Source organism: Theropithecus gelada, unplaced genomic scaffold (genome assembly GCF_003255815.1).
Source record: "Theropithecus gelada isolate Dixy unplaced genomic scaffold, Tgel_1.0 HiC_scaffold_15919, whole genome shotgun sequence".
In the NCBI taxonomy this organism is placed as follows: Eukaryota; Metazoa; Chordata; class Mammalia; order Primates; family Cercopithecidae; genus Theropithecus; species Theropithecus gelada.
The window spans coordinates 4,143-25,939 of NW_020257679.1; the positions used below are offsets into that span (position 1 = coordinate 4,143).

Genomic DNA, 21,797 nt, shown 5'->3' on the forward strand with positions numbered 1-21,797 from the left:
ATTTGACCACTGGACATCTGAGCAGAGACCTGAATGGTGTGAGGGGCCTTTGGATCCCTTTGGATCCCTGGGGAGCAGGTGCACGTGGGGAGTTCCAGGGGGAGGTGCCTGAGACAGGATTGAGCAGTGTTAGTGGAGATGAGTGAGCTGAACTGAGAGGGGTGGGTTAAGGCCACAGTGGCCAGAGGGATCCTGTGATAAGTGGCTGTAGGAAATAGTGAGAGACTGGGGTTTCAACGTGCTAGGAAGGGAAGAGGTTGGAGTGTCTGTAGGATGTGGTGGTGAGGATGAGTTCTAATTCCCATTTGAAAGACTTACTCTGCCTATTGTGTGGGTGATGGACAGCGGGCATGAGAGTCAGCAGGAAGCTCGGCTGGAAAGTCCTCCAGTTTACTATCTTGGAGAGGATGGCTCCAGTGAGAGGACAGTAGAGGAGTGAGAAGTTATTAGATTTGGGGTTAATACATTTTTAGCATGGTGTTAGCAGTAACTCCATGGAGAACCACACATTTATTTGCTTACTTTAATTCTATAACAACCTTTGAGGTGGCTTACTGCAACAAACCCAGTGTAATAAATACATACAAATTATTTTAAAATCAACACTAGGGAAAATAAACATTTTAAACGATTAAGGCTGGGGTAAAGCTAGAACATTACTAGGCAAGAAGGAACATCTGAAACATTTGCTGAAATGGAGTTCTCTGTTTACCCAGCCATAGGTTTGTTGCCTCATGATTTCACTGCATCTGAGCACCACAGAGGGGGATGACAGTGCAGGTCACTAGTCCCTTGTTTCCTGATTCAGGAACAGCATCCTGTTCTACACTTACAGTCAAAGGAAATTACATCATTATAAGATGTTTAATCATGAACTCAAAGTCCACAGAGTCAGTAAGTAAGTGTAAAAACCTCAGGAGTCCAAGGAGAGTCTACATTTCTCCCCGGAAATGGCCTCACGATGTGCTGTTGAAGGGAGCGGGTCCTTTCAAGGGGCCCCAAGATGCAGGAGCAACTGGGCTGCAGCTCTCAGTAAAGATGCCCTTTCTACCTGCAGGTTCCACGAAACCTCACAGGCAACTTCGGTGATCTCACCTGAGCTAGGAATTCGGGTTTTTGATGTTGGTTCTCTTTGAGCCATTGTGTGAGCTTTAAAATGTGATGTGGAGATTTTGCTATACTGGTATTTCCTTGCTGGAATTTGACATCCATGGTGGCTCTGGTTTCCCTGTCTGGTTCCAGGAGGAAATGGAATGTCCTGCACTTTTTTCCAGCATCTCTTTGTGTAAGAAGGATCAGGAGACTTGGAGTCAAGGGCTCCTCCAATCTCACTCTCCTCCATAAAACAGTGTCCCGTAAGCTTTCTGGGGGTGAGGGCCTTGACACTGTGCTGTTCTGATGAATATAATTGTCCCAGCTCCTGAAATAAAACCACAGGTGCACAAAATACCGACTCTTGCAATCAATGCCAAGGTGGGGATGTTTCCTAGGCACCAGGTTTAGCACTTTGTATGTACACACACAGGAGCCAGGCATTGTGGTTTATGTCTATAATCTCAGCACTTTGGGAGGCTGAAGCATGAGAATTGTTTGAAGCCAGAAGTTCGAGACCAGCCTGGGTAACAAAGACCCAGTCTCTACAAAATACACACACACACACACACACACACACACACTGGGTATGGCGGCTCCAGTCTGTAGTCCCAGCTACTCGAGAAGCTGAGGTGGGAGGATTGCATGAGTCCAGGAGTTGGAGCCTGCAATGAGCTGTGATCGGGACACTGCTCTAGCTTGACCATCAGAGTAAGACCCTGTCTCAAAAACAAACAAACAAAAAAAACAAACAAACACAGCCAGAGTCAGCGCTGAGGGAGAGGCTGACCTCAGGGGTGGCGTCACAGGCATTTCTCAGGTCCCTCTCAATGGCCGTTGTCTCTTTTTCCTGGAAGTGGAGGAATCTGTACTCCATGAGGGGAAGTCCTCTGAAGAAGGCGGGAGATACTCAGGAGCGGGGTCCAGAGAGGGAAAAGGATGAGGAAGTGGAGACAAAGAGGAGGAGGTGGGGCAAGAAGGGAGCATATGAGGAATGGGAAGGGGGAGGACCTTCCAGCTGTCAGAAAAGTCAGGCAGAATTTGGCTCTTGGTTTTTGTGCTTTATAAGAATGGATTTGGGGAACCAGCCGGAGTGGGAGATAAGGAGTCTACTTTGCAGAGGACACATGTGAGTCTCCTCCTAGTTTGAACTCATCCGTAGCAGCTGACAGCCAGAACCTTTGTGGGGGGCACGTGACACCCCTTTGCAACCAGGGTATTTTCTGCACCCCACCGGCCGCCTCTCCTGGGACAGTGCTGGTCCCCTCCAACCCTAACAGGGAGGGGAGGAAGGAGAGGTCTGGAGGCTTTGGGTCCTCCCTTGCGCTCCTTCTTCCTCTGCCCTTTATTCCCTGAGTGTCCTCGCCTTTCGTCCGCTACCAGGACCCCACTACAGCAAAGCGCATCCTGCACACTGGCCTGGACTCCCTTTGTAACTATCCAGTGGGTTCATCTTGCCCGCTACCTAGACAAAAGCGATTTACCAAGACAGGAGAATTGCAACAGAGAAAGAGTAATTCATGCAGAGCCCTCCGTGCAGGAGACTAGAGTTTTATTACTCAAATCAGTCTCCCCGAAAACTCTGATCAGCTTTTAACGATAATTTGGTGGATGGAGGGGCTAGTGAATCAGGAGAGCTGATTGGTTGGCCCCGGTATGAAATCATAGTGAGTGGAGGCTATTCTCTCAGGCTGAGTCAGTTCCTGAGTAGGGGCCACAGGACTGATTGGCAGGTCCAGATCGGGCCCTCCAGTTGTTAGAAATAAAAAAACCTGAAAAGACATCTCAAAAGGCCGCTCCGAGGTTCACAATAGTGATGTTGCCTACAAGAGTAACAGGAGAAGTTGCAAATCTTATGACCTCCAGAATAATGGCTGGTAATATTTAGAATTCCAGCCCGTCTCATCCTAACCTAATGACCGGTAGCCTTTCTTCGTTTTACAAGAACAGTTTCCTTTTAAACTATAAACTAAATTCCTTCCCAAGGCTAGTTCAGCCTACGCCTAGAAATGAACAAGGGCAGTTTAGCGGTTAGAAGCAAGATGGGGTCAGGTAGGTTTGATATCTTTCACTGTCATGATTTCTCTAGTTATAATTTTGCAAAGTCGGTTTCACCTTGGCTTCAGACCCACCAATACAATATCACTGTGCCCTGTCCTTCCCACCACTGCCACTAGGTGGAAGCAGAGCGAGCATCGCCCAGATGGGCTAGATTCTTGCCACAGGCTCACTGCTAGAACGAACATTCTTGAGACTTTAGATCTGAAAGTCAGCCTGATTTCTGAAAGCCTTTGACCGGTTCCAAAATCAAATCAATACTCCAGGAACAAGATCTGCCTCGACTTTGTCTCCACCCAAGAACGCTATGGCTACGCTGTTTTCAAACGTGCTTTGAGAATAAATGGAACGGGGTCCCCTGTGTCCCCACTCATTTGCGTTTTCCTTTTTATTACAGCCAACCCCTTTTGTAAATATTGTTACATATCCCTTTATTCCACTGAAAACATCTCTTCCAAAGGCACTTTAAGAAAGATTCAATGCCATGAAAATAGGAAGGATCCTCTTGAACGAGAGTTTCTGGTGGTGGGTTTTAATGAACATTTTAGTTTTTAAAACTCTGTAACTATCTTGTTGTAAGGCTTAGCCTCATATTTTCAACTGAAATATTCTCTTCCTTAACCTCCACATAGATACAAGTTTATAATTTTTATTATCTTAAAATTGTATTTGTTTTTCTGTTTTGGGGACAGGGTCTCCTCCTGTCACCCAGGCTGGAGTGCAATGGCACAATCAGAGCTTACTGCAGCCTGGAACTCCCCAGCTCAAGCGATCCTTCTACCTCTGATTCCCAAAGAACTGAGATTATAGTCATGAAACACTGCAATCCACCCAAATCTAAGTTTACACTAAAAGATAAAATTTCAACATCGTAGGGGATTGGTCAGGTGGTGGGAATAATTATAAAGATATAGGAAATAGACACAAACCTTCTTGGAAGGCAGAAAGTTTTGCAAAAGCCTCAGGATAGGGTTATGACTGAAATCCTCTACCTTGGATACCAGCCTAATCCTCTTACCTTAAGTTAATAGCTTCGAGTAGGTACAAAGACATGTAAGGGAGTTTAAAGAGCATGTTTACTCATGTGGTCCTAAGACCAACCTTTGATCATTTGTAGTACTGCTCTCTCCGGGGGACAGCGACTAGATTAATTACCAACAGATGTGTTGACTCAAAGCCTTTGTCATTAAATCTGTGCTGAATAAAGGCCCACAGGGCCAGTTACTGAGGGTACCCAGGTGCCACAACCCCTTCTGTGAGTGGCCCGGCCCCCTGGCGCATTCATTCACTGAATATTGGTGTCTGAGTATGTTATTCATCCATCGTGCAGCTTGAGTCTGCTGGTCAGACCCCAGCACAACATTTAAGAGGAAATGAAAGTCACAAAGTTATCCCAGTCTCTGGAGTCACTGTCAAAACTTTCATGAGGAATCTTCCAGGTTTTCCCCTACTTAAAATATATATTAATATTATGTAAGTGGTATTAGTGGCATTTTCGCCCGGGCTGGAGTGCAGCGGCACAATCTTGGCTCACTCTAACCTCTGCCTCCAAGATTCAAGAGATTCTCCTACCTCAGCCTCCCAAACAGCTGGAACTACAGGCACCCGCCACCACGCCTGGCTAATGTTTGTATTTTCAGCAGAGACAGGGTTTCACCATGTTGGCCAGGCTGATCTTGAACTTCCGACCTCAGATTATATGCCAGCCATAGCCTCCCAAAGTGCTGAGATTACAGGCATGAGCCACTGCGCCCAGCCTCCTTAACCTTTTAAAAAAAGGTTAGAAGTATGCTTGGCGCATCTTTTCATAGCAATGATTAAAATTGCTCTTACTCTTTTTAATGACAGCATAGAATTTTATCGTGTAGCTGTTCTTTGGGAGACGATTGAAATCTTCTTTATCTTCACTGTGGTAATGGAGATGGGGGTGTGTACAATAGCTAAAATTCAACAAGTTGAACATTTTAAATAGATGCAGTTTATTGCATCCAAAGTATGCCCCCAATAAGATGATTTAAAAATATTATCCTCTTTGAGACTTGTACTTTGCTTATGTGAAACAAAACAAAACAAAAACCTTGTTCTTGTGCCCAGGAGACACACCCTGACACATCTGGAGGTAGAGGGTCATGCTCTCCGCAACTTACCCTCACAGGCTCTGAAAAAGCAATAATAGCATTATATTTACGGATTCAGAGAGAGAGAAAGCTATGGTAAAAATGTTCATAAGTAAAACTAGATAAAGGGCAAAAATAAAAGAAATAATGAAACTGCGTCTTTTAAATTTTATCTCTCCGGTCGGGCGCGGTGGCTCACGCCTGTAATCCCAGCACTTTGGAAGGCCGAGGAGGGCAGATCACGAGGTCAGGAGATCGAGACCATCCTGGCTAACACGGTGAAAACCCGTCTCTACTAAAAATACAAAAAATTAGTCGGGCGTGGTGGCGGGCGCCTGTAGTCCCAGCTACTCGTGAACCCGGGAGGCGGAGCTTGCAGTGACATCCCGCAACTGCACTGCAGCCTGGGCGACAGAGCAAGACTCCGTCTCAAAAAAAAAAAAAAAAAAAAAAATCTCTCCTTGACTTTTTCTCTCCCCTTTTCTTCCTATCTCTTCCCTCCTTTCCTCAACGCGTCCCCCCATCCTTCCCTCTTTTCTGCATTCTCTGCATTTGATCCCCGGTGTATTCCAGCCTCCAGGCCAACAAACGGGTCCGCGTCCGCCGGGGGCATGTCAGGGAAGGGACGCGAGGCGGCGCTGTCACCGCATTCTGAGAGCCGCAGCGACCTGGGCCCCTTGTATCATTTCAGTGAAGGTCACTCCAGTCTTTGATGGAGGCCACACTCGGGGCGTAAATCAGGATCCTCACTGAAGTGGCGGGACCCTGAGAGGCTTTTTCCTGGCCCCTTAGTTGTAGGTTTTCCTGCGGGCGGTAGAGCCCGTTTCCATCAGAACCGCCCAGAGGCGGCCTCTGCCTTCCAGGGGTGGTGGAGCAGCAGGAAGCGTTTTCGCATCCTGGAATCCGTGGGCGGCCCGTGGGAGGGACTGAGGCGCATTTCCCTACTCACCCGGATCCGAATCCGCCGCAGTGCTGTTTCAAGCGAGTCACAATCCAGATTGCGCTCCAGCCCGGACTCAAGAATTCCTGCCCCGCGGGGCTGCATTTCACAGCGGCAGGTGTGAGTGACCCGCAGCTGGAGACCAGAAGCCTGAAGGCAGCTCCGCCCTCCCCAGCGCCGTTATTCCGTTTCTATATCAGTAAACACGTTTCGTTTTCCGTAGACCAGGGCGGGGTGACGGGTGATCCCAGTCCTCGCAGTGAACTCCGGGCCGCAGACTTGAAAACCCTTGCGGGCAAAGGCCGGGCGCTGTGGCTCTCGCCTGTAATCCCAGCACTTTGGGAGGTCGAGGCCGGCGGATCACCTGAGGTCGTGAGCTCGAGACCAGCCTGACCAACATGGGGAAACCCCGTCTCCACTAAAAATACAAAATTAGCCGGGAATGGTGGTGAATGCCTGTAATCCCAGCTAGCAGGGAGGCTGAGGCAGGAGAATCGCTTAAACCTAGGAAGCGGAGGTTGCAGTGAGCCGAGATCGCGCCATTGCACTCCAGCCTGGGCAACAAGAAGGAAAACTCCGTCGAAAAAAAAAAAGAAAAGCTTTCGGAGGCGGAGCGCAGCCCCGCCCTGGGTTATGTAAGCGACCTCTCTGGGCCGTTTCTCTTTCTTTTCCGGACCCTGCAGTGGCGCCTAAAGTCTGCGAGAAGGAAATCGCCTCTATGCTCGTGAGTGCATGGGGTATAAGGCAAGTGCTGAGGGAGAAAACGTAGTTGATGGGGCAGAGCAGACGGGGCTGGTGGTGGGGTGGAGGGGGAGGGCTTTGGACAGAAGACCTGGGAGGCTTGGTGGGGGAGGGACGCCCAGGCCTGGGCACTAAGAAGCAACTCTCCTGGAGCTCAAGACCATCTTGGCCTCCCCTAGCCCCGAGAGGACTGGCTTCATGTCTCCCTGAAACCACTTCTAAATGCCTTAGAACAAACCTTGCATATTCATTATTTTTATTGAACTATTAAAAGTCTTTTTTGGCGGTGAGCTGAATGAGATCCTTTGCTGGAGCTGGCACAGGGAGAAGGTCCTGGAGGGAGGGTAGACACTGTGGAGGGAAGGGCTGGGTCCATCTCCCTCTCTGTCTCTCACTAGGCTTACGACCGTTAGCAGTGAAAATAATCTCTCTGAGGTGGGGAAAGGACCCCAGTCCCTGCTGTGCTCACTAAATTATGAGGATCAAAATAAATTATCAGTGAATGTGAATGGGAAAACTAAGAAATTGTTAAAATTCTCAAATACATTATGTTTTAATCCACAGAAAAATATAGGCTAGGGATCATGGGGGACTACTTAGTAATGACAGGTATGCTTTAACTTAAAAAAAAAAGTTTGTGAGGCTGACAAAGAAGAAATGGGCACATTTCCTGATCTTGGAGGGTTCATAGGGTAGAAGATGGTAGGTGACAACTGGGTGTGGTGGCACTTGCCTGTAGTCCCAGCTACTCAGGAGGCTGTGGTGGGAGGATTGCTTGAGCCCAGACATTCAAGGCTGCAGTGAGCTATAATCACGCCCCTGCATTCCAACTGGGTGACAGAGCAAGACTCCTCTCTTTAAAAAATTTAAAAAATTAAAAAAGATTCAAGGCAGGGCACAGTGAGTACTATCAGGAAGGTTCAAACCACAGGCTAAATCAGTAGTTCTATGACTTGACTATACATTGGAAACATGTAGGGAACTTTAAAGGATACTGAGATTTAGGTCCAACCTAGGTTTACTGATTTAACAACCTAGGTTGTGGCTGTGGCCTGGGAACACGGATATTAAAACTCTCCAGGTGGTTCTACGCAGTGGCTAGGTTTGAAGACCACTGCCTAGATGTCCCAGAGACTAAGAGATGCACATTGGGGACAAGGCAATTCTCTTAGTAGAAAGAGGCTTTCCAGACAGCATTCTTATTACTGAGAATTGAGAATTCATATGCCACACAATTTATCCTTTTAAAGTGTACAGCTCAGTGTCTTTTAGCATAATCACAAGGTTGTGCCACCATCACCACTATCTACCCTGGAAGATTTTTTTCCTTTTTTTCTTTTTTCTTTTCTTTTTCTTTTAAAGGCTAGTCAAGTGAAACAGTGGGAGTAAGAAGAAACAAAGACATCTATAACTGATTGTAATCAATTAGTTGTAAACACCACTGCACTCAGAACAGCCTAATTGGGAAGATTTTAAGGCTATGGTGCGGTCTGATGGGTTCCAAGTCAGAGGTGACAGTAACCTGGAAGAGGGAAACTGCTTGAGAAGCGGCATCCTGGTGGGATAGGGTGAGGAGATCCCAGAGCCCACTTTTACTGCAACCGGGGGGAGATGTCACCAGAGAAATGGGGGTGGTGCCAGACAGCAGGTTGTGGCAGCTGTGGTTTCCATGACAGAGTAGAAACATCCATCATGTGTGACATTCAGCAGATGGGGCGCTGTGGGTGGCTTGGAGCACTCTGGTTGTAACTGAGGCAGGCACAGTGTTTAGGAAGCCTGTGCAGTAATCTAGGCTGAAGGGAGGGGAAAGCCTAGACTAACATTGTGGCTGTGGGATTGAAACAGGATTGGAGGAGCTGACTTTGACTCCCGGAGATGAAGGGGAAAGAGGAAATCAGAAGGGACCAAGGATGGTGATGCTCTTAAGAGAAACTGAGGAGGAAGAGAGGATGATGTGGTGGGAGATGTGTAGAGAGTCCTTGTAGATCTGCCACATTGGAGGGGACTATGGTCCCAGAGGTACAGATGTCCTGAAACAGGCTGGAAAAAGGAGTCTGGAAAGAGCTTGGTGTAGTGAACCATGGGGAGCCGCCTCGTTGGCCCTGTGATCACCCAGGGACTGAATAGAGAGGCGGCCCTGGGAGACCTCAGACACTTAAAGGATATAAGGGGGTGAAAGGGGGGGCCTGGCTTTGAGTCAAAGGGAGGAGAAGGAGATTATAAAGCTGAAACGTCTAAGAGAGTTTGTGGTCTGAGCTGTTCTACTGGGGCAGGTACTTCTGAGAGGCAGAGGTGGCTGAGATCTGGAAACAGGTCTGCAAATCTGGTCACTAGTCTCATTGCCAGTGACACTGTGCGCGGTTAACGGAGTGTGTTGGGAGAATAGCCACGCGTTGTCTGTCCTGGAAGGAACAAGCCAGCGAGAGCCGGTCTGATGGGGCGGCCGGCGAATGGGGCTTGGTGAGGCCCGCGCTCCTAGGGGTGGAGGTGTGGGGATGGGTGGTCGCGATGCCGGGAGGGCGGGCAGGGCCCTGGCCGTGCTCATGAAGTTGGAGCTGTACTCTCAGCTACTCGAAGCTCGTCCCTGCTTTAGGCTGCGCTCCCGCGTGCTCCTCTTTTCTGGGCGCCAAGTCCCGCCTTCTAAATCTCCCCAGGTCTCCAGCCCACTGGAAGTTTCTCTTCCGAGCGTGGCCCCGCCCTCTCCGCTCCTGATTGGTCCTAAGTTCCGGGCCCCAGTTTCATTGGATGAGCGGTAGGGGCCGGGCCAGGTGATTAAGTTTCCGCCGCGCGTTCCCGCGGGCTTAGCTCAGTTCGCCACTGCTTGAGCCGCTGAGAGGGTGGGGACGTCGGGGCCATGGGACCGGGCCGGGTCTTGCTATTTCTGGCCAGCATATTCCCTTTTGCACGTCCGGGAGCCGCTACTGGTGAGTGCTGTTCCTGGCGGTCCTCGGCGGAGCGGGAGCAGCGGGGGGTTTCGGGGGGTCGGGTGGGTAGCGGCGAGCGCTGTGCTGTCAGGGCGGGGCTAAGGTGCGCTGTCTGTGGTGCGGCGAGCCGGACGCGGCCGTTGTCGCCATTTCTAGGGTGTCCTCTGCCCTCATCCCCTGCCCCCGCCACCGAAGGTCCCTCCTGCCTCCCTTATGGGCCTTTCCTACAAGCAGCCTTCACCCAGTGCTGCCCCTATGCCTCCCACTCCCAATTGTCCCTGACCCTAACTTTCTGGTGCTGCCTTTTTTCTGGGGATCTTCCCTCCATCCCACTCCCCTCCAGACCACCCAAGGGGAGCCCTGGTGCTAATGGCAGTTGGGCCTTAGGCAGGGCACAGGGCAGTGCAAATGCCCCCTCCTCTCTAGTGCAGGTGCCTGCTCTGGACTCTGCCTCACGGTAGCTCCTTCCCCACTCCTTCATCCTCAGCCTCACCCTCTTGAGGACCCCATCCTCCAGCCCACAAGTGCTGAAGCATCCTTCCCGGGTCCCTCCGCCCCTCTCCACCTTGGGACCTTGCACTGCTCCCACTTCTTGCCCAGCTGCCTTGGGCCCTCAGCAAGTTCTCATCTTTCCCAAGCCCCACCCTCCCCTCCTGTCCTCACCCTACCTCAAGTTCTCCCACAGTCACTCCTGCCCCATGGTCATGCCGCCCTCCAGTTCTTGCTCTGCCCATCTCCCCTCCCCAACCCAGACCTAAAACAGGCCGTTGGGCCAACTGTTCCTTGACCTTCATTCTTTTCTTTTGGTTCCTTGACCCCAGTGGGCTCTCACTCCCTACACCACATACCTAAAATCTGTTTTGCCTGCTCTTGGGGTGCCACTGTTCCCCCTCCAGCACTACTCCTTTTGGCAGGCCCTTCCTCAGGCTGAGAATCACTCCCTCTACCTTGGTTTTCTCTCTCTGGCCAGCACTCCCACCCCTTACTTTGTTTTTAATTTTTAACTTTTGTTTGGGTATGTAGTAGATATATATGTATTTATTTATGGGGTACCTGGGATATTTTAACACAGGCCTACAATATGTAATAATCACATCAGGGTAAATGCCATATCTATCACAACAAGCATTTATCCTTTCTTTGTGCTACAAACAATCCCATTATGCTCTTTCAGTTATTTTTAAACGTATAATAAATTGTTGTTGACTGTACTCACCCGGCTGTGCTATCTACTAGATCTTATTCATTCTAACTATATTTTGTACCCATTAACCATCCCACTCCCCTACTCCCCACTACCCTTCTCAGCCTCTGGTAATCATCATTCTATTGTCTCTCCCCATGAGGTCAATTGTTTTAATTTTAGGCTGCCACAAATAAGTGAGAACATGCAAAATGTGTCTGTCTGGGCCTGGCTTATTTCACTTCACATAATGACCTCCAGTTCTTTGCAAATGACACTGCGGCTGAATAGTACTCCACATACACACGTAAACCACATTTTCTTTATCCATTTGTCTGTTTTTTGTTTTTTGTTTTTTGTTTTTTGAGACGGAGTCTCGCTCTGTCGCCCAGGCTGGAGTGCAGTGGCGCAATCTCGGCTCACTGCAAGCTCCGCCTCCCGGGTTCACGCCATTCTCCGGCCTCAGCCTCCCGAGTAGCTGGGACTACAGGCGCCCGCCACTGCGCCCGGCTAATTTTTTCTGTTTTTAGTAGAGACGGGGTTTCACCATGGTCTCGATCTCCTGACCTTGTGATCCGCCCGCCTCGGCCTTCCAAAGTGCTGGGATTACAGGCGTGAGCCACCGCGCCCGGCCTATCCATTTGTCTGTTGATGGACATTTAGGTTGCTTGCAGATCTTGGCTGTTTTGAATAGTGCTGCAATGAACATGGAAATGTAGACAACTGTTTAATATACCGATTTCCTTTCTTTTGGGTATATGCCTAAAAGTGGGAGTGCTGGAGCATATGACAGTTCTATTATATTTTTAGTTTTTGGAAGAACCTCTGCACATTGTTTCCCATAGTGGTCGTACTGGTTTACATTCCCACCAACAGTGGACAAGGGTTCCCTTTTGCTACATCCTCACCAGCATTCCTTATTTGCCTGTCTTCTGGATAAAAGCCAGTTTATCTGGGGTGGGATGTTGTATCGTAAGAGTTTTGATTTGCCTTCATCTGATGGCGCATGATGTTGAGCACCTTTTCATATACCTGTTTGCCATTTGTATGTATTCTTTTGAGAAATGATTATTCAGATCTTTTGCTCATTTTTAAATTGGATTATTAGATTTTTTTTTTCTATAGAGTTGTTTGAGCTCCTTGTATGTTTCAGTTACTGATCCTTTGTCAGATGAATAGTTTGAAAATATTTTCTCCCATTCTTAGATGGTCTCTTCATTTTGTTTATTGTTTCCTTTGCTGTGCAGAAGCTTTCTAACTTGGTATGATCCCATTTATGCAATTTTACTTTGGTTACCTGTGCTTGTGGGGTATTACTTAAAAAATCTTTGCCCAGTCCAACATCGTAGAGAGTTTCTCCAGTGTTTTCTCTTATAGTTTCATAGTTTGAGGTCATAGATTTACATCTTTAATCCATTTTGATTTGATCTTTGTATATGGTGAAAGATAGGGCCTAGTTTCATTCTTCTGTATAGGGATGTCTAGTTTCCCCAGCATCATTTATTGAAGAGACCCTCCTTTGCCCAGTGTGTGTTCTTGGTACCTTTGTTGGAAATGAGTTTACTGTAGATGTATGGATTTGTTTCTAGGTTCTCTATTCTGTTTCATTGGTCTGTGTGTCTGTTTTTATGCCAGTATCATGCTGTTTTGGTTACTGTAGCTCTGTAGTATAATTTGAAGTCAGATGATGTGATTCCTCTAGTTTTGTTCATTTTGCTCAGGATAGCTTTATCTATTCTGGTTTTTTTGTGGTTCCATATACATTTTAGGATTATTTTTACTATTTCTGTGAAGAATGCCATTAGTGTGTTGATAGGGATTGCACTGAATCTGTAGATTGCTTTGGGTAGTATGGACATTTTAACAAAATTGATTCTTCCAATCCATGCACATGGAGTATGTTTTCCATTTTTTATGGAATATCTCTTCAATTTTTTGCATAAGTGTTTTTTGTTTTTTGTTTTTGAGATGGAGCTTCACTCTTGTTGCCCAGGCTAGAATGCAATGGAGTGATCTTGGCTCACCGCAGCCTGCGCCTCCCAGGTTAAAGCGATTCTTCTGCCTCAACCTCCCAAGTAGCTGGGATTACAGGCATGTGCCACTGTGCCTGGCTAATTTTGTATTTTTAGTAGAGACAGAGTTTCTCCACATTGGTCAGGCTGGTCTTGAACTCCCAACCTCAGGTGATCCACCTGCTTCGGCCTCACAAAGTGCTGGGATTACAGGCATGAGCCACCACGCCCAGCCACATCACTGTTTTATAGTTTTTATTGGAGAAATCTTTCACTTCTTCAGTTAAGTTTATTCCTCAGTATTTTATTTTATTTGTAGCTGTTGTAAATGGGATTCGTTTCTTGATTTCTTTTTCAAATTATTTTCTGTTGGCATGTAGAAATGCTACAGATTTTTTACTGTTGATTTTGTATTCTGCAACTTTACTGAATTTGTTCTTCAGTTCTAATCGTTTTTTGATGGAGTCTTTAGTTTTTTCCAAGCATCAGACCACAAGATCTGCAAACAATGATAATTTGACTACTTCTTTTCCAGTTTTGATGCCTTTTATTTCTTTCTCCTGTCTGATTGCTCTAGTTAGGATTTGTAGTACTGTGTTGCATAACTGGTAAAATTAGTCATCCTTGTCTTATTCCAGATCTTAGAGAAAAGGCTTTCAGTTTTCCCCCATTCAGTATGTTACTAGCTGTGAGTTTGTCATATATGACTTTTATTATATTGAGGTCTGTCTGTTCCTTGTATGCTTAGTTTTTTGAGAGTTTTTATCATGAAGGGATGTTGAATTTATCAAATGCTTTTTCAGTGTCAATTGAAATGGTGATATGGCTTTTGTCCTTTATTCTGCTGATATGACATATTACATTGATTGATTTGTGTATGTTAAATCATCCTTGCATACCTGGAATACATTCCACTTGATCATAAAGAATGATCTTTTTAATGTATTGTTGAATTTGGTTTGCTAGTATTTCCTTGACAATTTTTGCATCATTGTTCATCAGGGATATAGGCCTGTAGTTTTCTTTTTTTGATGTGTCTTTGCCTGGTTTTGGTATCAGGATATTCCTGGCTTTGTAAAATGAGTTTGGAAGTATTCCCTTCTCTGTTTTTCAGAACAGTTTGAATAGGACTGGTATTTCTTGTTCTTTAAATGTTTAATTGTGGTAAAGTATACATTACATAAATTTTACTGTTTTAACCACTTTTAAGTGTATACTCAGTGGCATTAGCTACATTCACATTTTTGTGCAACCCAAAACTCTGTACCCATTAATCAGTAACTCCGCATTCCTCGCTACCTCTGGCCCCTGGTAACCACCATTCTACTTTTTGTTTCTATGAATGTGACCACTCTAGATACCTCATTTAAGTAGAATCATGTAATGTTTGTTGTTTGTCTTTTTGTTTCTGGCTTATTTCACTTATAATGTTTTTGAGATTCGGTGGGCACAGTGGCTCATGCCTGTAATTTCAGCATTTTGGGACGCTGAAGCAGGTGGATCACCCAAGTTTCGGAGTTTGAAACCAGCCTGGCCAGCCTGGCCAACATGGTGAAACCCCATCTCTACTAAAAATACTAAAAGTTAGCCGGGCATGGTGGCGGGTGCCTGTAATCCCAGCTACTCAGGAGGCTGAGGCAGGAGAATCGCTTGAATCCGGGAAGCGGAGGTTGCATTGAGCTGAGATCAGGCCACTGCACTCCAGCCTGGGCAATAAGAGGGAAACTCCATCTCTAAAAAAATAAAAAATAAAACAATAATAATAATATTTTTGAAGTTCATCCAGGTTGTCGTGTGGGTCAGAATTTCATTCCTTTTAAAGATGGATAATACTCATGATATGTATGTACCACATCTCGGTTATCCATTCCTCAGACAGTGGACACTTGGGTTACTTCTACCTTTCGGATATTGGCAAATATTTCATTTCTTTTGGGTATATATTTATTTTGGGTATTTCTTTTGGGTATATATCCAGAAATAGAAGCAGTACACAGGGGCTTCATTTTCTCTACCTCTCTGCCAACCTTGCTGTGTGTGTGTGTGTGTGTGTGTGTGTGTGATAATAGCCATCCTGATTGGTTTGAGGTGGTATCTCATTGTGGTTTTGATTTGCATTTTCCTAGTGACTACTGATATTGAGCATCTTTTCATGTGTTTATTGATCATTTGTATATTTTCTTTGAAGAATTGGCGATTTAAGTCTTCTGCCCATTTTTTCCCCCACATAGCTTCTCATGGCTACTTTGCCCATTTTTTAGTGGGTTGACTGTTTTGTTGTTTTTGTCAGACTTTTTTGCATATTCTGGAAACTAATCTCTTATCAGATATATGACTTGCAATTTTTATTTCATTTCAGAGGTTGATTGCTTTTCCACTCTGATTGTGCCCTTTGATGCACAGATGTTCTGAATATTCATGAGTCCAGTTTGTCAGTTCTTTCTATTCTATCTGTGCCTTGGCGTCATATCCATGAAAGCACTGTCAAATCCTATGTCATGAAGATTATCCCCAATGTTTGCTTCTAAGAAATTTTTAGGTTTTAGTTCTTGAGTGTAGAGTTTAGGTCTTTGATTCATTTTGAGTTAATTTTTGTATATAGTATAAATTAAGGGTCCAATTTTATTTTATTTGAACAACCAGTGCCCCCAGAACTATTTGCTGAAAAGATCAACTGACTCTTTGTCACCTGCTCACCCTAGTGGACACTAGCTGTTCCACCCACTTGCTGTCCTGGGGCCTTGTCATGCCACTCCTCCACTTTGGACCCAAGCCCACACCATTGCTCCCCTCTGGGATACTGACCCCACTATAAGCTTCCCTGGGGCTACAACCTTCCTACCCCTTGTGCCTCATGACCACCCCCTCCCTTGTCCCCGCCATGCCCATGATGAGTCTTTCCTCGAGGCAGCTCCCCTTGCCTCCATCTCACCCTCACCTGTGCACCACAGCCACACTGGACATGGGTTCCTCTGAGCCTGAGTCCCTTCCCATTCCCACCATCCCCTCTGGCAAGACCTTCCTTCCACCGCTGCCTTCATGCTCCTCCCTTGCCCCTGCAGGGCAGCCTCTCCCCGTGGCCCCTATTCCCTTAGGGGGCTTGTGGCCACCCAGTCCTGGCACCTGGCCTACAAGTTTGTCATCTCCATTCCCCCTTCTTCCGTTCGTCAGTCCCCTGCTCTGTCCTCCCACCCTCACAGTTTTCCTTGTATCTGAAATCCTCGTTCTTGTCCCTTTGCCCGTGTGCATTTCCTGCCTCCTCAAGAAACTTGAGACAGACCTGTGTGTTAAACATCGATGTTAAGTTATTTCCAGGAAGAAGTTTCATCTGTGGTTTTCTCTTCCCCAGAGCTCCATAGTCTTCGTTACAACGTCACAGTGCTGTCCCGGGATGGATCTGTGCAGTCAGGGTTTCTCGCTGAGGGACATTTGGATAGTCAGCTCTTCGTGCGCTATGACAGGGAGACGCGCAGGGCAAGGCCCCAGGGACAGTGGGCAGAAGCAGTCCTGGGAGCTAAGACCTGGGACACAGAGACTGGGGACTTGACAGAGAACGGGAAGGACCTCAGGAGGACTCTGACTCATATTGAGGGCCAGAAAGGAGGTGAGAGCGGGCAGGGGCAAGAGTAATGGGAGGCCTTCTCCAGGAGTGTTGGAGGCAGAGAGCAGGACCCGTCTCTTCCTGCTGGTTCTGGCTGGGGGTGGGGGTGAGGAGTAGGTCAGTGGGGCTCAGCAGGGTGGTGAGCCAGCACTCAGCCCACACCGGGAGGCATGGAGGAGGGCCAGGGAGGTGTCCCTGCTGGGCTGAGTTCCTCACCTGAGTGGAAAGGTGACGGTTTCGGGAATGGAGAAGTCACTGCTGGGTGGGGGCAGGCTTGCATTCCCTCCAGGACATTCAGAACTGTGAGATCTATGAAGATGGCAGCACCGGGGGCTCCCGGCATTTCTACTACGATGGTGAGCGCTTCCTCTCCCTAAACCTGGCGACTCAGGAATGGACAGTGGCCCAGTCCTCCAGAGCTCAGACCTTGGCTATGAATTTCTGGAAGGAAGATACCATGAAGACTAAGACACACTATCACGCTATGCAGGCAGACTGCCTGAAGAAACTACGGCGATATCAGAAATCCAGGGTGGCCGTCAGGAGAACAGGTACCAACCCTGGCCAGGGGCTCTCCTCTCCCTCCAATTCTGCTAGAGTTGCCTCTGCCTCCCGGCTCTGTCCAGGGAAACCCTCCCTGTGCTATGGATGCAAGCATTTCCTGTTGGCATATTGTGTCTGATTTGCCTCTCCTGTTAGAGCCACTGGATAAAGACAGTGAGTCAGGGACTGAACCTTCCAGTGCTGTAATTAGGGAAAGCGGCGGGCCCTCCGACCAAATCCTGAGCCTGTGGTGGGTGTCAGGCAGGAGAGGAAGCCTTCAGGGCCAGGGCTGCCCCCTCTGCCTCCCAGCCTGCCCATCCCAGAGAGTTCCCTCCTGGCCCCACGACCCATGAGTCCACCCCAACATCCCCCTCCTCAGCATCAATGTGGGGATCCCAGAGCTTGAGGCCACAGTCCCAAGGCCCATCCTCCTGCTAGCCTGGAGGAACTGGGCCCCAGGGTGAGGACAGACTTGCAGGTCAGGGGTCCTGGAGGGCTTTAGCCAGAGTGAGAACAGTGGAGAGGAGCAGCCCCGTTCCCTGCATCTCCCTTAGAGGGGAGCAGGGCTTCACTGGCTCTGCCCTTTCTTCTCCAGCGCCCCCCATGGTGAACGTCACCCACAGCGAGGCCTCAGAGGGCAACATCACCGTGACATGCAGGGCTTCCGGCTTCTATCCCCGGAATATCGCACTGACCTGGCGTCAGGATGGGGTGTCTTTGAACCACAACGCCCAGCAGTGGGGGGGGATCCTGCCTGATCAGAATGGAACCTACCAGACCTGGGTGGCCACCAGAATTCGCCAAGGCGAGGAGCAGAGGTTCGCCTGCTACATGGAACACAGCGGGAATCACAGCACTCACCCTGTGCCCTCTGGTGAGCCTGGGGTGACCCTGGAGAGGGTCAGGCCACGGTAGGGACAGCAGGGACGGCTGTGGCTCTCTGCTCAGTGTATAACAAGTTATAACCTTTTTTCAGGGAAAGTGCTGGTGTTTCAGAGTCAATGGCTAGACATTCCATATGTTCTTGCTGTTGCTGCTGCTGTTGCTGCTGCTGCTGCTGTTGCTGCTATTTTTGTTATTATTCTCTATGTCCTTTGTTGTAAGAAGAAAACATCAGCTGCAGAGAGTCCACGTGAGAAAAGGGAGCAGTTTCTGGAGATGGTAAGGCCCCTGTCCGGGCAGTAGAGTCCCCTCCTTGCTCCTGCAAAAATAGGCATGTTGGTGACAAGGCTTCTGGAACAGGGGATGGAAGTTGGGGAATTTGGGAGGGGAATGGGAGCAGCGTCTCCATCTACACCGCTAAGTTCTTCCCAAGCGAGGGTCAGATGTCCGGCTGTGGCCTCCTCCTGCTGCAGGTGAGCAGTGGGCAGCAGGGAGGGCTGCGGTGCCTGCTTTGTCCCCATGCTGGTCTCTGTGTCTCTCAGGCTCACGAGGGCACATCCAGGTGGTGTGAACTGGGAATCACGTGCTGATTGCTGAGGGCCTGGATGATCATGGCCTCAGAGGGAGCAAATAGTAAAGGTGGCTATAATCTGGGGAGGGCCAGAAACTGGAGAGGAATCTGAGGAGAGGCGGTGCCCCTAGTCCCTTCCTCTCTGCATCCCTCTCCCCTATTTCTGCAGCCATCGGGGTGGACACCCAGAAAAAGACCTGTGAGGCCCAGCCTGGGGGCCCTGCCTGTGTAGCCCTTTGGAGACCCCTTGTAACGGAGAAGGTCCTGAGCACACATGGCCATCTCTGTCCACTTTGCAGCTCCCCATGCACCTCCTCCAGGAGCTTTCTCAGGGGTATTGTGTTCTCTGGGCCACTCAAGGCCCCGCTCTTTCCAGGTTCCTACCGCCTGGCCTCCTAGAGTTTCCTTGCAGATGACATGGATGAGTAGATAAGCAGATGTTCCTGGGCCATTTGAGGAGCGGGGCCCAGTCCCTCATCAGGGCAGCTGTGGTCCCTGTTTTCATCCCACCTCCGAGTGTTTCCTTCTCCAGTCCCTGAGGGACACAGTCCCCAGGGCCTATGTTTTTGGGTATTTGTTCTCTGCTCTGTGGCCTCACCTTGCCCTCCCTGAGCCAATTTCCCTTTCTCAAGGTAGTCACTGCCTGGTAAGTTTGGAGTAAGGGACGGTCAGAATCATTTCCCCCCCAGTCAGGTTGTTTGGCGGGGGATGAAAAGAGACAGCAGGAAGTTTTGTGTTTCTGCAAAGACAGAAGCAGTGCAGGGGATAGTGAGAGGCTGGGGTGTCCAGGAGACCTGAGTCTTTCCCCATTTCTGTGTGTCTGGCAGTAGGGGCGCTGGTTTCTCCTCCTTGAACCTAATTGCACTATCAGTCGGCCCCTCAGGCCTGAGCAGATTGGAAGGTTCATCCTCTGCCCTGCAGCAAGAGGGCCCCGTCCAGGAGGCACCCACAGCAGGGGCAGTGCAGGTCTGTGGTCGCTCCTGCTCTCACCTGCGGTGTCTCCCATAGAGGGATTGTCGGTTCTGCTTCCCTGTGGGCAGGAATGGTTTCCTCGTAGGTCACTGGGGTTTTGGCCAGGAAAAGGGTATGAAGTTCATGTGCCAGTTTCTAAAAATTCCTGCTTTCAATGTTGATGTCCAATAAAGATACTCATAATTTTAGCTCTATAATCTTAATACGATTTCCTCTAATATTGTAAAACATATTATATGACACAGGAACTCAAATTTGGAGCTGCCTCTCCAGGAGGGTCTGTGTGGGAGATGGTGGCTATGGCAGTGGCAGTTCCCAGGTGCAGAGGGCGGGCGGAGGCAGCCTCAGGCTAAGGGGTCTCCGCTACTCCACATGGAGAAAATCCCTTGTAGGTTGCAAGGGCAGTGGCCTAGGTAGAATCCCTGCTAGGGACAGAGCAGGAAGGCCTCACACCCTCACCAAGCAGCAGCCCTGGGGTGGAGCTGCGTTTCCAGGGGTAAGTGGACCAGGCAGGAGCAGTGGTGACTCAAGAGCAGGTCACAGGCCTCGGTGGGTGCTGAGGGTCAGGAGAGGCCAGGCCTCCTCAAGCAAGGTGCGGGTCCCAGGGTCACATCAGGTGCAGATCCTCTGGCAGCCACATCTTTCCATGCTGGGCCTGCTGGGCCCCCCAGCCTTCCTGATGGGATTCCCAGTTAGGAGCTGTCTGCTCAGGGCTGGGAGGGGAGGAGCACTGAGCTGCAGATAGAGGGCAGAGCCCACAGTGGGCAGGGCCTTCCCTGGTGTGCAGGTGCCTCTGCAGGAGAGGAGGGCCTGGGGACTGAGAGCAAGGGTCAGGGCCTCTCTTTGAGGAGGCCTCTCGCTGTAACAGGACTGGTCAGGTCTGAGAGGAGGGGAGGGCACTGGATTCCCTCTTAGGTCTTGTCCTTTATTCTTGTGGCCCTTTCACTCCCTGCACGATGAGTGGTGGGCAAGAGCAGGGGCTGATGTTGATGGAGTGATGAGAGGGAACTGGCAGGAGCTGGGAAAAGCAGGGAGGGAGGAAGAAAAAAGTGGGGGCCTCATCTTCCCTCAGAGAAAGGGTGAATCTGGTTTTGGAGCAACTGAAGAGAGAAAAGTCCTCAGGGAATAAACACAACACTGCACCCAGTGGAGCATTTACCCGTTTCCCTCTTTTCTCCAGAGCTCGTGAGCCTGCGGACCCTGGATCAACACCCGGTTGGGACGGGAGACCACAGGGATGCCACATAGCTCGGATTTCAGCCTCTGATGTCAGCTCCTGGGTCCACTGGCTCCACTGAGGGTGCCTAGACTCTACAGACAGGCGGCTGGGATTCAACTCCCTGCCTGGATCTCACCAGCACTTTCCCTCTGTTTCCTGACCTATGAAACAGAGAAAATATCAGCACTTATTTATTGTTATTGGATGCTGCAAAGTGTTAGTAGATATGAGGTGTTTGCAGCTGTACCATATTAATTGGTTCATCATTTCTGTTGTTTTTGTATTATTTTTTTTTTTTTTTTTGAGACAGAGTTTCACTCTGTCACCCAGGCTGCAGTTCAGTGACACAATCTTGGCTCACTGCAGCCTTCACCTCCCGGGTTCAAGCACTTCTCATGCCTTAGCCTCCCGAGTAGCTGGGGTTACAGACACGCACCACCATACCCGGCTCATTTTTGCATTTTTCATAGAGACAAGGTTTTGCCATGTTGGCCAGGCTGGTCTCAAACTCCCGACCTCAAGTGATCCGCCTGCCTCAGCCTCCCAAAGTGCTGGGATTACAAGCCTGAGCCACCATGCCCAGACTATTTTATTACATTTTAATTTATTTTATTTTATTTTATTATCCTCCGTGCCTGGCCTATTTTATTATATTTTAAGATATTTTAATATATTACATGTGTAGTAATTAGGTTATCGTAGGTGAGCTTTATGAGTGAGTGTCTTGGTAATGACTCCTCCTGACCAGCCCAGGACCAGCTTTCTTGTCAACTTGAGGTCCCCTCACCCCATCACACTGTTATGCATTATTCTGTGTCTACTATTATGTGCGCATAATTTTATACCATAGATGTTTACTCTTTAAACAGACATCTCTAGTCTCTTTTATTTCATGCGTCTGGGAGCGGATAAAGTGTGAGGCTCAGGGAGAACGAGAGGTCT

The 21,797-nt window shown here is 48.7% G+C and overlaps 1 protein-coding gene and 1 long non-coding RNA gene across 2 annotated transcripts; one reads left to right on the top strand and one right to left on the bottom strand.

Moving 5' to 3' along the window:
* Window positions 1-509: 509 nt before the first annotated feature.
* LOC112617228 lies at window positions 510-4,700 on the bottom strand. Its single transcript, XR_003117873.1, has 2 exons — window positions 4,252-4,700; window positions 510-1,420 (listed from the first exon to the last, which is right to left on the bottom strand). It is a non-coding gene; the product is annotated as an uncharacterized LOC112617228 (long non-coding RNA).
* Window positions 4,701-6,782: 2,082 nt separating this feature from the next.
* Window positions 6,783-21,110, top strand: LOC112617229 (MHC class I polypeptide-related sequence B-like). The gene is made up of 8 exons (XM_025373976.1): window positions 6,783-6,951; window positions 8,311-8,516; window positions 9,603-9,872; window positions 16,417-16,671; window positions 16,941-17,219; window positions 17,807-18,085; window positions 18,188-18,343; window positions 20,817-21,110. Exons 3-8 carry the CDS (start codon window positions 9,803-9,805, stop codon window positions 20,882-20,884), a joined length of 1,107 nt encoding a protein of 368 aa, XP_025229761.1. The 5' UTR covers window positions 6,783-6,951; window positions 8,311-8,516; window positions 9,603-9,802; the 3' UTR covers window positions 20,885-21,110.
* The last annotated feature ends 687 nt before the right edge of the window (window positions 21,111-21,797 follow it).

Coding starts and splice junctions, on each gene's coding strand:
- LOC112617229 (XM_025373976.1), top strand. CDS start 9,803: ATGGGACCGGGCCGGGTCTTGCTATTTCTGGCCAGCATATTCCCTTTT. Junction 16,672..16,940: donor TATTGAGGGCCAGAAAGGAG/GTGAGAGCGGGC, acceptor GGGTGGGGGCAG/GCTTGCATTCCCTCCAGGAC. Junction 18,086..18,187: donor CACTCACCCTGTGCCCTCTG/GTGAGCCTGGGG, acceptor ACCTTTTTTCAG/GGAAAGTGCTGGTGTTTCAG.